At 33.8% G+C, this 16,163-nt stretch overlaps 1 protein-coding gene across 1 annotated transcript in view; it reads left to right on the top strand.

The window, feature by feature from the left end:
* Window positions 1–16,163, top strand: part of Mdga2 (MAM domain containing glycosylphosphatidylinositol anchor 2) — a 757,479-nt gene that overhangs the window by 632,858 nt on the left and 108,458 nt on the right. Inside the window, exon 9 of the mRNA XM_047541595.1 lies at window positions 6,362–6,631. Within this exon, the coding sequence (XP_047397551.1) occupies window positions 6,362–6,631 (270 nt within the window). The remainder of the gene's footprint in view (window positions 1–6,361; window positions 6,632–16,163) is intronic.

Genomic DNA, 16,163 nt, shown 5'->3' with positions numbered 1-16,163 from the left:
CATGGACCACCAGCTCCATTCCTCAGGGCCTGAGGTGAGACAGAACATTATAGTAGAAGAGCGAGCTAGAGAGAAGAGGCTCACATGATGAGCAGAAAGCAGAAAGCAAGACTCCACTGGTTAGATACAAAATATATACCTCAAAGCCACATACCCAATGCCCACTTCATCCAGCCACACCCTAGCTGTTTTCAACTATCATTCAAGTTATCCTACAAGAAATCAAATTCACTGATTGGGTTAAGGTTCTCATAATCAGATCATTTCACTTCTGAATGTTCTTGCATTGTCTCACACATGAGCTTTAGGGAGGACACCTAATACCTAAACCATAACACCTACTCTAAAATTAAGAAGAGGCCAAAGAGGAACTCGTTGGCCTTTTAGAAGGCTATTGTAAGAGCTGAGTGTGATGGCACACACCTGTTGTCCAGCTATTCAGGAAGCTTTAGACAGGAGGATTGCTGAAGCTCAGGAGTTCAAAGCCAGCCTGGCCAACATGAGAGATCCTGTCTCAAGAGAAAAACAAAATCAAACAACAACAACAAAAACATTCAGTAGGGTATTACAGAAAATCTATAGTAGTCTATGTGATAGACAGCTGTAGTGGCAGTAGTGATGGAGAGAGATAAAGGAACTTTTCACATATTTTAAAGATAGAATCAATAGAAATAACTGTTTTCTAATTATAGTGTTCTTGCATAAGCAGTTGTTATTACTTAACTCTATTGTTCATCCTCACATGCCCCAAACCTATATAGCAATATTATATATGCTTCACAGAAAATGCTTTCAATATAGTTAATTTTGGTATCCAACTTATCAAAAATGTATATATCAGATATTTTTGTTCTTAATTTGTTTCTTGCTGAATCTAACATGTTAGATCACTGCATGATCTTTGAAATATGTATCTTCTTTAATTTTTATAACATGCCTCTCTGGATCCCCATTTCTCTCTGATTATTTATATTTATCCTCCATTAATAGCTTATATTTTACTCTAACTGCATAAGCAAATCCAAATTTGGCATTTGTGTTTATGCTCATTCTAAGCTATCTCAACAAAACTCTTACTTGCAATAAGCCTTTCCTTATGATCCATATTTCTAGGTCCATATTTCCACTTGCCTAAGATGTGTTTGTGAGCATATAAAAAACAAGTTATTCTATAAAGTCTTTCCAAGAGAAACAAATGAGAATGCTGGGAATATTTTTGTAAATATTATTTAAATCATTATAATGTTTATTTAAAAAAAAACTTGTTAAATTCATGTAAAGCAGTACAATGATGCTACTTTGGCCCTAAGTGTATTTGCAGACATGGGATTATTTTAGGTTGTATTTTTATGACATCTCTGGACACAAATTAACCCAGAGTATTCACTGTTGGGAGGATCCTATTGCTAGAGCCCTTTTCCCAAGCAGTTGGAATGCAAAAGGTGGCATCTACGTAGCAAGAGAAAAGCTGAAGTAAACCCAGTCTACACATTCCCACTCTCAAGCAAGTGAAGACACTTGCAAGTTTATTGTGACCAGGTTGACAATGACATGGAAATTCATACATGAAATTATAGTTACTAACTGGCACTTATGTGTATTTTCAACTCAAATTCATGTCATTTGAATGCATAAAAAACTTCAAGTCAGAAATTTAGATTAATGTGATCCTAGACAGCAATGCTAATAGTTGCCTATGGAAGCAAATCTTCTGGAGGAAGAAGAAACCATCATTTTGAGCATCAAAGTTTAAGGACAATAAGCAGCAAAGAGTCAAAAATTAACCAAGGACACACAGAAGCCATGAACTCTGAGAGAAAACTAGTAGGAAAACACTCTCAAATTTCATTTGACATTATCACACAGTATAAAACAACAACTTTGTTTAACAACATAAACAAACTACATTTGACTACATTTGCAGAGAATGAGGACATTTAGAAAAGAGATATAGCAGGTGTACAAAAGAACTACACAGAAAATTTATTAATTAAGTCTATGTTATTGGAATTAAAAACACAATGACTTAAGCAGGTTAAACAGAGTTGCAGAAAGAATTAATGAACTGCTGGATGTGACAGTGCATACCTTTCATTCCAATGACTCAGAAGGCTGAGGCCAGAGGATCACAAGTTGGAGGCCAGCCTCAGCAAGTTAGTGAGACCCTGTCCCAGAATAAAGAGTACAAAGGACTAGGGATATAGTTCAGTGGTATAGCTCCCCTGGGTTCAAATCCCAGGACAAAAAGAAAAAAAAAAATGAATGAATCAGTGTAGAAGAATTTATTAACAATTTAGTACAGGGCAAACAGAAGTGAAAAATTTGGAAGAGAGGTTAAAAATTATGGAAGATAAAAAGGATCAAACAAAAAGATCAAATAGGGTTTTAAAGAAGGCAACTGAGATGTTGTTTGAAGAGCTAATGATGAGAATTTTATAGTTTCTCCAAAAGATACCAAATTTAAATAAGTAGATTTAAGAAGCCCAGCACATCTCAAACCCATAAATAAAAAGAAAATTATACCTAAAATTATTGTATGCTAGTTATGAAATATCAAAAACAAAGAGATTTTGAAAGTAACTTAAAGGGAAAAATATTTGTACTTCAGAATGTAAGAATTTGGGCCAATCCCTCTATAGAAACAAGGTCTTCTGAAGACGGATTATATATTGATGTGCTTAAAGAAAATGAATGCTGACCTATGACATTATGTGCCTGGGGAAATTTTTTAATAATAAAATTAAAATTTATTTTTTAGAAATTAAATCAGAGAGTTCACTAAAGATATGGTAGAGATTTCTAAATGATTACATCAGATATAAGGAGAGTGACCACAGATGGAACATCTATAATGAAAGAAGGAATGAAAAGCAAATAAACTAGCATATAACTGGATAAATTTAAATATTTCAGGTAGAAAATGATAATGTATAATAGGAATTTTAAAAATCAGTAGAGAATCAAAAGCTATGACCACGTAACTTACCTCAGGATGGACATCAAAGGAGCAAAGTATCCTCAGATTGTTTTGAACAAGAGCATGGTAAGAGTATCCACTGAAGTTTTTAGAAAATTGTATATGCATTTTGCAATCTTTAGAACAATTACCATAATAGAAACAGTAGATAAATTATCACATAGTAGTAAGAAAGAAGTTGGGATAATAATGTAATCTGTCAATCTAAAAGAAGGCAATGAAAAGATAAAATCAGAAAAAAAAATAGAAAGTATAAAATCAGAAGATATATTTGTATCTGATATATCCATTATTACAATAAATGTAAGTATAAATGCTAAGTGCTGTGGATAAAAATAAATGATTGTAATATTCTCTTGAAATAATAACACAAGCACATTCTGTTCAGAAGAGATGCTTGTAATATATAAAGATATCAAGGGAATAAGAATGAAAGCATGGAAAAAATAATACTAATTAAATTAATGCATGAGCAGCTGTACTAAAATTAGGCAAAATAGACTTTTATTTAAAGAACAAAGATTAGTTTATAGTGATAAAAGCTTCAATTCATTTAATTTTAAATTTACATGTCTATAATAATAACCTAGAAATAGATAAAGCAACAAAGATATGGAACTACAAGAAGAAATTTTAAAATAACTAGTACCCTATTGGAATATTTTAACACATTCATCTGTCTTAATCCAACATAGAATAAGTAGGCATAAATGAACACCTGTATAGATTATCTGAATTATTTGGTTATCAGATTTGACCCCCAAAATCCTAGTCACATTCCAAAACTGATGCTATTTCATTTTTGTATTCATACTGGGGACAAAATCTATCATATATTGGCCCATATAGCAAATGTCAACAAATTTGGAAGACTGAAAATATGTGGACTTCTTCTTTCTGACCAAATTCAGTTAAATAAAAATTAAAAGGAAAAAGATAATCAAACATGACCTGAATGTTTGAAAATGAAGCAACTCTTTGCTACTGGGTTTTCCTACTGTGTGATTCATGTGCACAGAATCAACATGTCCACCATACTCCAAATTGCTGTCCTTTTCCCCACTCTTCCTGGGAAAGCATTATCTACTGACTGCATTGTCTACCTCTTTGCCGAAGGTATCTTTATTGTCCCGCTGACTTCACCTTAGTTCAGGCTTTCACCAAAGATGGCATTTTCTCTTCTATTTTTCTCTTCTCTCTGTGGTTTATGTTGTTCCTATCTGCTACAGCATTCTTCCTAAAGTAATAATAAAAGTTAACAATAACAACAACAACAATGTGGTTTGAATCTGGAAGGGCCCCCCAAAAGATTGTGTGTTAGGTAACTCAGTAGTGTTCAGAGGCGAATGTTTAGATTATAAAGACGGTAGTCCCATCTGTGAATTAATTCAATGGATTTATAATTTGAATTAACTATTGAGTGGCAACCATAGGCAGGTGTCATGTGGCTGGAGGAAATAGGTCATTGGGGGTATAGCCTTGAACTATATCTGTCCCTGTCCCCCCTCCTCTCTCTTTCTCTTTCTGTCCTCTCTTTTCTCCACTATACCCTTCCACCATGATGTTTTTGCCTTAATGTCTGCCAATCATGGAATGAAACCAGTGAAACTGTGAGCCAAAATAAATCTTTTCTTCATTAAGTGGCTTCAGTCAGGTATTTTGATTGCAGGGATAAAACGTTGACTAACACGACAGTGATAATAATTTGATCACATAAATCCTTTACTAAATTAAAAAAAAACATTTTCATCAATACCAACAGGATAAAACTCAAAACTCCACAGCATGACACCCAAGTATCCTTAAATAGACTTTCTGCCTTTCCTTGTTTATTCCTCCCAAACCCTCTTTGTCTTTTATACAAGGGCTATGCTAATTCACTTGCATTTTTCTGAAAGTCCCCTCCCCTCCACCTAACTTCTCTACCTGGACTGCCCTCTTACTGAGTACCTGTTTGACTATTTCCTGTGGATCTGGAAGATGCAGCTTGAATATCCCTTTTCTTGAAATTGTTTGTTTAGTCATTCACTTCTTCATTACTTGCTACCTGAAATTATTTTCATAATTCAATTGTGTAAGTTTTTTACACGTCTGCCTTCTTCTGTGTTATACCATGAAGTACACGAAGGTAGGAGTTTTTTGTTTGTTTTTGTTTTTCCTTGCATATTAAAAAAAAAATTCTTGGTACTTTTTGAGAAAGGGCTTAAAGAAAAAAATTGAGTGAATGGCTAATATTGTGATGAATGAGGTATCATAAAAGCATTTACAGAAAGAAGGATAAGTCCAAGATGGATAATGAGAAGTGATACCAATATTATTTAAAACAAACAAACAAAAAAAGATGAAATAACATGTAAAGAATATTATGCTAGGTACTCAGAGTTGTAGTCTTAAAACCTTTCAGCATTTTGAAGTAAGGACTATTGAATACAGTTGTACACATTTTATGCTATGTAACTCATGGGGAGCCATGCACATCTAATTAAGGAGGGGATTTTGTTGTGAAATGTAGCGCTTAGTGGTTGCACAGAGTTTGTTAAAATGAATGAATCACATCATTAGAGCTCAGGAAATAAGTTTAATTTATTATGACAACTGAGAGTCTTAACACAAGGACTGTACTTTTTGTACTTTAATGAAAGAAGTGTATTTTGTATACTTTAAGTGGATGTAATTTAAATATTGGAAATCTTTGTATCAAAAAACAATAGGTTATGTACCTTAAATAGCAAATTTTAATTACTTGGAAAAAAATCACAATTATGCCAGATAAATAAGCCATTGCAATGGGCTGAAAATCACCTCCACCTGTGATAAAATTTGCAGTTTGCTTAAGATTTACACATGAATATTATGACTTGCTGTCAAATAAGATCAGAACAAATAACTTAGAAAATAAATTTAAATAATTGTATTTATTAAATAATGAGCATCCAGAAGCCCATGGACTGTGCAGGGGAATAATTAGAATTCACTAAATTGAACCAACACTATTATCTGCTTTAAATGCTCATACCAGTTTGAAGCCCCAGTTTATTCTTCATTTCACATCAAGAACAACATTTTGTGGTGGGCAGTATAAACAAAGAGTCATGACAATTTTTTTTTTTTTTCTAGGAAACTTAAAGAAAAAAAAAATAGCTCTGCTTGTTTCACCTGCAAATGTTTTTTCAAAGCAATGAGGCTTATTCACTGCCCACACCCAGCAAATCACATTTCCCAGCCCAAGCTGAAATTCCTGGACCTAAATATGTTCTCCACCCACCTCTTATCCTCCTTCTTTGTGGAATATATTAAGAATAGCTCCTCATAATAAGGATAGCCAATATGAATAGCTTATTGCAAGCCTCCTCATTCATCTATTTTAATTTATCTTTTCTACAGATCCCCCTGCTGTGGAACCAGCATTTCTGGAAATCCGGCAAGGACAGGACCGAAGTGTCACTATGAGCTGCAGGGTACTGAGAGCCTATCCAATCCGGGTGCTGACCTATGAATGGCGCTTAGGCAATAAGTTATTACGGACGGGCCAGTTTGACTCTCAGGAGTATACAGAGTACCCAGTGAAGAGTCTTTCCAATGAAAACTATGGGGTTTATAACTGTAGCATCATAAATGAAGCTGGAGCCGGGAGATGCAGCTTTCTTGTTACAGGTAGGATTCTAAAGGTTTTTCCTTTTTATATATCTCATATTCTTAGAACAACAGATCTTAGGCCCATATTATTGTAAGAATGAAAACATTTTATATGAGCGGTTTTATCATAAGCAGTTGAATTTCTTTAGTTAGAGCTTCTGCTAGTTTATTTTTAAGGCAAATCTGTCATAGTAGTTAAAATTGTATGTATGCTGATAAAATTACATAGAAATTTATTGGAGTTCAAATGAAGTGAATGATGAAGTTGATTACTTTTAGTATATTAGTAATAAGGTGGTAAATTTCAAGCTAGCATTATTTAGTTCAGAATGCAAAATGTAAACATACATCTGCTGTGATTTTCTTAATAGCAGGAACATTTTGTGTCTTATTTATTTATTTATTATCTCTCAATGTAGAATGACTCTCATTTTTATCCTTGACTTGGCATTTTTTCACAAATATTGTGAAAAAAAGGGAAAACAATACATTGTATCTGGTATGTAATAAATTAGGAAGAAGGGCAGATAGTTTTGATGTCATTATCTTCTTCCTGTTCCCTCTGTATTGTCTTCCATACTTTTAAAAATTATTTTAATAAACTATATACTAAAGTGAATGTTGTTTTTGAGTCAGGATTTGAGCATATATTAAAAGAAATCCTCATTTTCATTGTTATTTTGTTCTTAAGTAACATTAGTTATATTAGTGTTTGACAGTAAACAAAGAAACTGGACATTGTGAAAAACGATTAAAATATTCCAGACGTAAAACTTTTTCACTAATCATATGAATTCTTTGTGTTGGTATTACTTGTGAGATAACTCTCTGAATATAAATTTGCCTTGAGCCAGTTTTGCCTTATGAAATGAATTATTAGAGAGATAGTGTGCCCGATGTACCAAAGAACATGAATATATCATAAGCTGCATCTTGCCACCTGTAGGTTTCCCAGTGCTTTTCATTAAGGTTTATTTCACTGTAAGGTTTTCCTATTTTGATTCTTAAAGTAGACTATTAACCCAAAGCTAAAAGTTCCTAGGACATTGGTGTTTACCTGATAAGCTAACTTCTAATTTAGAAATATTTACAAGGGAAAGAGAATGTAGTTTATTACCCAGTGGGTTTTTTAAATGGCCTGGTTTACTTCTAATCCTTCTTTGTGCATTATTTTCCATAACAATAAGAATTTTTTAAAGGCAGTCATTTTTTCACATAGTAATATAAATAGAGCATCTTTCTTTCTATTCATTAATCCTCCAAAACAGAAATACTCCTTAAATTAACTACTCCTTTTCTTCAACATTTTGGTCTTACGTACTTTGTAGTACTCTATGATGACATTGAATTCAACCTTTTGGCTAGAAGGTTTAGGTCCATGCTATTCTTCAAGATTTTTATTTGCTCTCTATTATGTGATCCAAATTCTCATTTTGAACTAGAAGACAAGCTGAGATCAGAAGAAACACCAAGCTCCATTTTTCCACTCCAAATCCATGGGGGTGCCACAAATAGATTTGATAACTATAGAAAGGAATGAACCTGTTCTGCATTGCCTCATGGAGGGAGAAGGAGCAGCCCCATGTATTAATTTGTTTACAGTGTGCACTTTTCAATCTTCAGGTCAACCTTATTGTTTCAAGTGCTCCACATATGATGAAATATTGTTTTGAAAAAGAGAAAAGGAAACAATTGAATTCCAAATTGAATATAATCCAGGAAAATATATATAGGAATAGATGATTTCTTAGAACCTGGTTTCTGGAGTGTCTAGAAAGAACTTTGAAAGACTGTTTTTATTTCCTCTACCAAATATATTAGAAATAGTATTCCTTATGAATTTCCATAATTCAAAACTCTTTGAAACTCACAGAAACTAGGGAATAGAAAATATTCAAGGATGCAATTATGCTTTATCTACAGAACAGATTTTTGAAGATAATTCCTTTTACTTCTTAAAACCTAAATTAATGAAGACAAAGTTTTATTTTTACCAAATTCAAGATCATTTCTTCACTTACCATGAAAGTTGTGTGGTACCCAAAAGCAGACTTGATCTCAGTGTACTTCAGAACATACAGAGTTGAACAACAAGGCAATACATCTGTACTTATTTTAATTTCCAGGAAAACTGAGACACTTATTCCCATTTTCCCTTTTTTATCTTGTGTGCGATGTGTCAGAGTATGGAGGTGAGAAAGTGGGATTGTGCTTACTGAGACATTAGAGGGGATGTGAAAATATTTTCCTACTAGGCAAAATAAGAAAGCAGGCCAAGATATTTGGAGAATATGAAAATAAAAGCTAGTAACCAGCATAATTTTTAGTTCACTATCATGTTAGAGAATACTAACTATAATACTATGAAATAGTGTTTTTGCATTTATTTTACATTTTATATAGTAATGTTATAGCAATTTTCTATGGTTTAAGTAAACTTTGTGTGCTATGCTAGGAAAGCAGAGGTCATTTATTATGTCCTCCTCTGGAAGAAACTTTACAAATTCTAAAAATAATGTGACATGTCAATTTATTAGAATTAACCTATGAATCCCCAAGTATTTATCCACATGTGTTTACATACAACACAAAAAGAAACTTTTGTATTTTAATTGATAATTCTGTACCATCACAACAAATTTCAGCTATAGCATAAATTTCACTTTATGACATGTTAAAAATAGTCCAATATTCATGTTTTGAAAAAATACTTCTTAAATACTCTCAAATATCTAGGTTTATCCTTATATGGCATGGTTGAATATCATCCTATGTAATATGGTAGCACATAGCTTGATCCAGAAAAAATAAAACGAAACAAAACTCACTAGTCCGGGGTGATTAAATGAATGAAGGCTGGAAAGAAGATTTACTGATTGAATGAAAGAAAACTGTCTGCAAAATATTTTTTTTAATTAAGAATAGAGATAAATGCTGTGAGGGTGAAAGAAGAGTCCAAGTTGGAAATGAATCATGTATTCCATAGTGGGCTAACTGATGTCCCCCAAAACATATGCCTATGTCCTAATCCCAGGAATCCATGAATATCATATTACATGGTCCAGTGTGACTAAGTTAAGGATTTTAAGAAGTGTCTCCTTGATATTCTAGGTGGGCTTTGGTGCAGTAACTTGTATCCTTAGAAGAGAGAGGTCTAGGGAGCTGGAGAGCTAAGAGGAGGAGTCAATGTGAGTATGAGTGATGCAGCTGTAGCTCAGAGAACCCCCCCAACCACCTCCAGCTAGAAGAGTCAACAATTTATTCTACTCTGGAACCTCTGTAGCAAGTTGGGCCCAACAAGACCCTAGGTTCAGACTTCTGTCCTCCAAAACTGTGAATAAATAATATTTTAAGCCACCCAGTTTGCGGTAATTTTTTTGTCAGTCTTAGATATCTAGTAGATACTGTAACTCACTGTTTCAAAGAACTCCTCCCTTTAAAATGCTACCAGATGAATAGAACTGCTTTACCAAGTATCCATCCCTCTGTCGCCCTAAGCAAACTAGAGTACTGAACCTTGGTGGCACAACGGTTCACAACTCAGCACACATGTAAGCCATGGTTTTTCATGTTTCCTGAAAAGATAATTGGAACAAGCTTATAGAGGCAGGAGCACAACCCAGTGAGGAAAAACTACCAGGGACATTTCACTGACCACCTGCATCAGTACTGTATTGATTTAAGCTACCCATTAGCAAAGACCCCAAGTGATGCCACAGAATTGAAATGTTAGACCAATTGCACAACAGGGCAGACAAGAAGTTTTCAGAAATTGATTATGTACAAAACCAAATGAGAGAGGATCTATGAGCAGATTCTATTGACAGTACCAGAAATTAAGATGAAGATAAACTTTCATTCTTTTTCAACATGAAGAACTAGGGTATTTGCAATAAAATACCACATTGATTTATAAAGTTTTAAATTATGCCTTTCAAATTGTTCTAATTGACATTCCTAAATATATAGCAATTGAGAAATCAGTTCTAAATTACTCTAATTGTGTTCCCACTAACCAGTCTTTCTCTATATTTCTTCCCTTTCACATACTGCTTCTTATAATGTTTCTGTTAAAATTTTTATGTGTCAGAGGATAAAGTTGGAAAAAAACAATGAATGATGTTAAAAAGAATTTTTTATGGTTTTTGATGAGTTACTTAAATAAAAAGCAGAAACTATCCTGTGACAATATGAGCATTGGTATTTATTACACTAGATTATTGGTCAAAGATAATAAGAACAAAATAAAATTGCAATCCCTGTATAGCCCATAAAGTAAAAATGGAGTGTCCCTCTAACTTCCAGAAAGTGGATGCATACAGTTATATATACTTAGAATTGTAGAATATTTACAAATTTGATCAGTGGAGGTAATTTTAGATTCTTTTAAAATAAAAATATTAAAGAATGGTGTCTTTTCCAACAGTTGATATATATTCTGTAATTTTTTATTATTTGAACCATAAATTATAATTAAGTAGAAAACAACCTCTATGTACTTGTATCTCAGCTGATGAAAGTTTTACAATTGGAGAAATATTTAACAACTATTTTCAGGTTCCTAGTAGGTATGAAGTACTATATTAGAAACCAGAAATAGAATGACAAACATCATTTTTTCAAAAACATCTTGCAATTATTTCATTTTGATTGCTATTGCTCTTTTTAGGTCTTATATTCTCTTCTGGGATATGATAGCCTTGTATCTGGTCTTTGAACTTACAACTTCTTTGTCTTTCAGTTCAATTTCCATATTATTGGGTTGTATTCTCCTGGAAAACCTATCTTACCCTTAAATGAGAAGCAGTCATACTCAGCAAGGCCAATAGCAAATTTTTGATATGCAAATTTTTCATTGTCTTAAGTCTTCAGTCCATTCATCTTAATGAAAATATACTGTATTAGCTCTCACTTGGTTTTACTAGTTAATCCAAACTCAATTCAAATTTGATTTCGTTGCTTCCAAAAAATCATTATACATTTTTGGACTCTGCCTTTGTTCATACAGTATTTTACACTGAAATATGGTCTTTGGGTATTCTTATTCTAAAGTTATGGTGACCTTTGTATATGGTTTTACTAGGGTTATGTTGAGGTTTAGTCAGGTGAAGAGACACTGTGATAACATTATTTTATGATGCACAAATTAATTATATATATCAATATTTGCAGAGCATCTGGAAGTATCTATAAATTCCAAGTAATCACAATTTAAATATGACATAGAATTATTTCACTCAGGTTAAGGTCCCAATGTATCATTTCTGAGACTATTATAATGACTGTGTTCCACAGAGTCTGCAGACATTAGGACTCTTCCATCTCATAGCTTAACCATCATCAATAAATGGCACATCTCCTAGTCCTAATGGCTACTGAAGTTCTAACCATTACTTCCACAATGCAGGCAGAAGTAAAATCATACTCACTCTTTTGGGGAGTACTTTCCAATAGTTTTAGACATAATTTAATCATATTGCTTTATCTGAAATAATAATGGGTATAGATTTTATTATAAAAAGATTGAATCATACTTTATCTTCTCTGTATTTTAAGTTCCCCTTAATTGAAAACATTGCAATGAAGACAAATTGAGATCATCAAGGAAATTCCTGGATCTATGGTTTTATCTCTGCAACCATCATATCATTACTGATAGTCAAACCCCCTTTTCAGGAGTCATGAACATTTAGAGTCAGAATAATTTTGAAAGATAGGACAAAAAGAAATTTAATAATGGACCCTTAAAAGATTTTATTGTTAAATACAATGAAATGGAGGGTACTATATTGCTTCCTAATTTTTGCATAATAAATTACTCTGAATTTAACATCTTAAAACAACAAAATTTATTATCTTTTAGTTTCTATGAGTCAGGAGTCTAACAGTGACTTACTAGATCTTTCTTTTTGGGTCTCACAAAACTAGTCCAACTATTGGCTGGAGTATGCTCTTATCTGGAGAAATTGGGGAAGAAATCCCTTTCAAATTTAGAGTTTTAAAATAATTAATTTCCTTATGATTATATAATAGAAAATAAACGAGCTAAAAATACATTGTAATTCCTAATAAATCTTAATGTACAGCACTCTATACTGTATACTGTGATTCCAAATATATTCTTCTCATGTGAACAAACCCGATACATATGCAGAACAGATAGGATTGCCCTTCCTTGATAGATTAATGGAGACTCAGAAAGTCAAGATTAAAACAGTTCAAGAACTTTTTGACACAACTCAGTGATTATTTGATGAGCAGTGCTAAATAAATTTTTGGATAATTAAGACAGATAAAACATAGGTGAGCCTATATAGAACTATAAAAGTAGCGATAAAAATCTAAGTATTTGACTGGGCATGAAGGCACATCCCATTAATCCCAGCAGTTCAGGAGGCTGAGGCAGGTGGATCTCTAGTTCAAAGTCAGCCTCAGCAAAAGCGAGGCACTAAGCAACTCGGTAAGACCCTGTCTCTAAATAAAATACAAAATATGACTAGAGATGTGACTTAATGGTCAAGTGCCCCTGAGTTCAATGCCTGGTACCCACCCCCCAAAAAACCCCAAAATCTATTAAAGAAGTTGGTCACATCACTTAGAAACATTTTCTAAAATATATACTTTTATTATATATCTGTTTATATCATATTTTGGACATATTTTATTTTCTTTCCAGTAAGCATGTTATGAGTAATCAATATATCATACATAAATGAAAACTCCAATTTAATTTCTTATTATTGTCATAGCAATTTGATGACTTCTTAAATTCTCTGCATCGCTCATTTTCTTTGTTATAAAATTGTGTAATTTTTCCAATGAAAAATTCAAAACAATGTTTTTCTCAAGATCTATTACTGGACTTCTTTAAAACTAAATCATTAAAATGTCAAAAATTAATCTAATATAGATTTTGAGCATTTTTATTTAATTAACTGCAGATAGTTTAAAATATAGACAAATTAAGAAAATCATCATTTCTTCCAATATGCTAATTTCTGAATAACACTTCTTTGGGTAGTAATAAACCAGAGAATTTAGGTGAAAATGCTTTTGTAAGGGTTAAGGACTATGGTAAGTATGCAAATTAACTTAATTTAGTAAAATTAAAGTAGATTTAAAAGAGTTAAACATCAAAGTTTGGAAATATGGTCCAAGGCAGAGGGAGTGTAGCAAAACTGATAATTGGATTCAGGATAAAACTGACTTCGGATGACTCAGGAAGAAAAAGAGTTAAAAATCTAGGTGCATCCAGAAACAGGACACAAGACAGAAAAATTGTGATGTCTTCTGCTATGGATTGACTAGTACCCCTCGACCCCATCCAAATTCGTAAATTGAGGCCCTAGCACCCTATGGGACGATATTTGGAGAGGGGCCTTTTAGGAGGCAGTTAGGGTTAAATGATGTCATGAGGGTAGTTCCATTGGTTGATAAGATTAGTGCCTATATAAGAAGAGAAACTGGATTTCTTTCTCTTCTCTATCATGTGAAAACACAGTGAGAAAGTGACTGTCTACAAGTCAGGAAGAGAACCCTTCCCAAAACCAACCATGCAGGTACCCTGATCTCAGACTGCCAACCTGCAAAATGTGAAAAATAAATTTCTGTTATTTAAGTCACCCACTATATCATATTTTCTTACGGAAACCTGAGTTAACCACCTCTCAGCCTGTCACAGCTGTAAGTGAAATGTCATATCAGAAATTAGTATCATATTAAAACGTGGAGCATAGAAATGAACTATCTTGGTTCTGGTGGAACTCTTCTGGATAATTTATCATGGGTGTGGTTTTTATTTTTGGTCATTGCCTAAGGATAGTTCTCCCTTTAAAGAAGGATTTTCATAGCTTCTAACAGTTCAGCCTTGTGCAAACCATTTAATTTGTGACCTGGGTTAATTTAGCTATAGAATCGGAAATGGCACATTTGCCTCACATGATTCACGTAATTTTAGGAGTATCAGTTAAGCTAATCAATGTGAAATGATTTAGATGAAAAACATTGATTCTATAAAGGTAAGAAAAGATTTCCAGATTTAGCTCAGATAAGTTACTTTCTATCTCAGTAATACCACACTAAAAATACTACCAAAAAATGTCACAGGTTGAGTGGGGAATGACGGATCTCAGAGATGTAGTCAGTAATCAATACACACTTGAGCTCTGGTTGAGACAGAGAACTGTGGTGAGATTATTAGACTGGCACAAAAGAAGCTATTCTGGGAGTAGTCTGAGAGAGGATTTTGTATTAAAGGTGATTTTTTTTCCTTCTGTATATTATTCTGGGTAAGTGATGGTATAATTCTAAAAAGAAGCAGGAAGGATTTATTGTACCTTGAAATATTAGTGGGGGAATTGGGAGAAAACAGAGCCTGGCTAGAAAACACAGTGTACCCCAATAAGGACAGGCAGGGTGGTTGGCTCCTGGAGTTTCTTCTCTTCCTCTTTCCCCATCCAATACATACTCCTTCAGGCTGACCATTCCTGGGAAATGCTACCCTAGCATAAGAGCAGTAACTGAAGTTGGGATATTAGAAATTGTACATATTGGATGGAGAAAATGTTGAAGGCCATAGAAGAAACTAGAGTTTCTCCACTTCTGCTGGAAGATGGAGTCTGCATTAGCTATAGACTTCAGGAATTGAGGAAGCCTGTTGTAATGTGTTAACAGCTAATCAAGGCAGGGGATGCTTGCTGATATCTGATCTGAAGGACTAAACTGGCAAAGCCCTTTCCTTCCACTGCCATTGATTGACATGTTGCATCTCTTAATGATGGGATATGCCCTCCAGCATTACAGCAGAGCCCAGAAGCTCACTGCCAATTTCTTCTTTCTGGGTTTTTGTCTTCAAAATTTGAAGAATGAAACCCATACAATTGAAGAGTGAGTGCAGAAGAGTAGGATTTACTCTTGTGGGGAAAATAAGGAGATAGTGCTCTCGTAGGGAAAGAGAAAACCTAATGGGGTTTCCACTTGAGTGTGCTAATCTAGACATTTATATAGAACGGGGTTAACAGTACTGGTTCAAATTTATGCTAGTCAGGGTTTAGGAAAGTATGGTTTGCATGCCCTGACTTGCCACACCTCTGGTCCATGCCACTGTGACCCATGCTTGCTGACCCTGCTCTAGTCCCCTGGATGTATCTGACCCCCAACCCCTGCAGCTACTGGACAAGGACTTGGCTTCAGAGGGACAAGAAGATAGAGAATGATGAAACTGATACTGCAACCAGTACCTCTCATTCTGAAGCACCCTTTCCCTGTATCCAGAGGAATGTAAGCAGGAGCCTAGACCATCTTCACTCTTACAGGTAGTGCCAGCCAAGGTAGATGGGTTTCCCATAGGAGGAGACACAGAATTCAGAACAAAAGTATTATGAAAGGAAGAAGACCAATGGACTTCTCTGTTTCAAACTGGACAAGAGTAACAAGAAACAGAGAATGATATTTTAAAATACATAACATTATCCTTAAAGAAAGCAGGGAAGATACAAAAAATATGGTAAAGAAAAAACAGCAGTGAAGAAAAACCATTTAGTGATAATAT

The sequence above is a fragment of the Sciurus carolinensis genome, chromosome 2 (genome assembly GCF_902686445.1).
Source record: "Sciurus carolinensis chromosome 2, mSciCar1.2, whole genome shotgun sequence".
Classification (NCBI taxonomy): Eukaryota; Metazoa; Chordata; class Mammalia; order Rodentia; family Sciuridae; genus Sciurus; species Sciurus carolinensis.
This window is presented reverse-complemented; position numbering and strand designations above follow the sequence as displayed.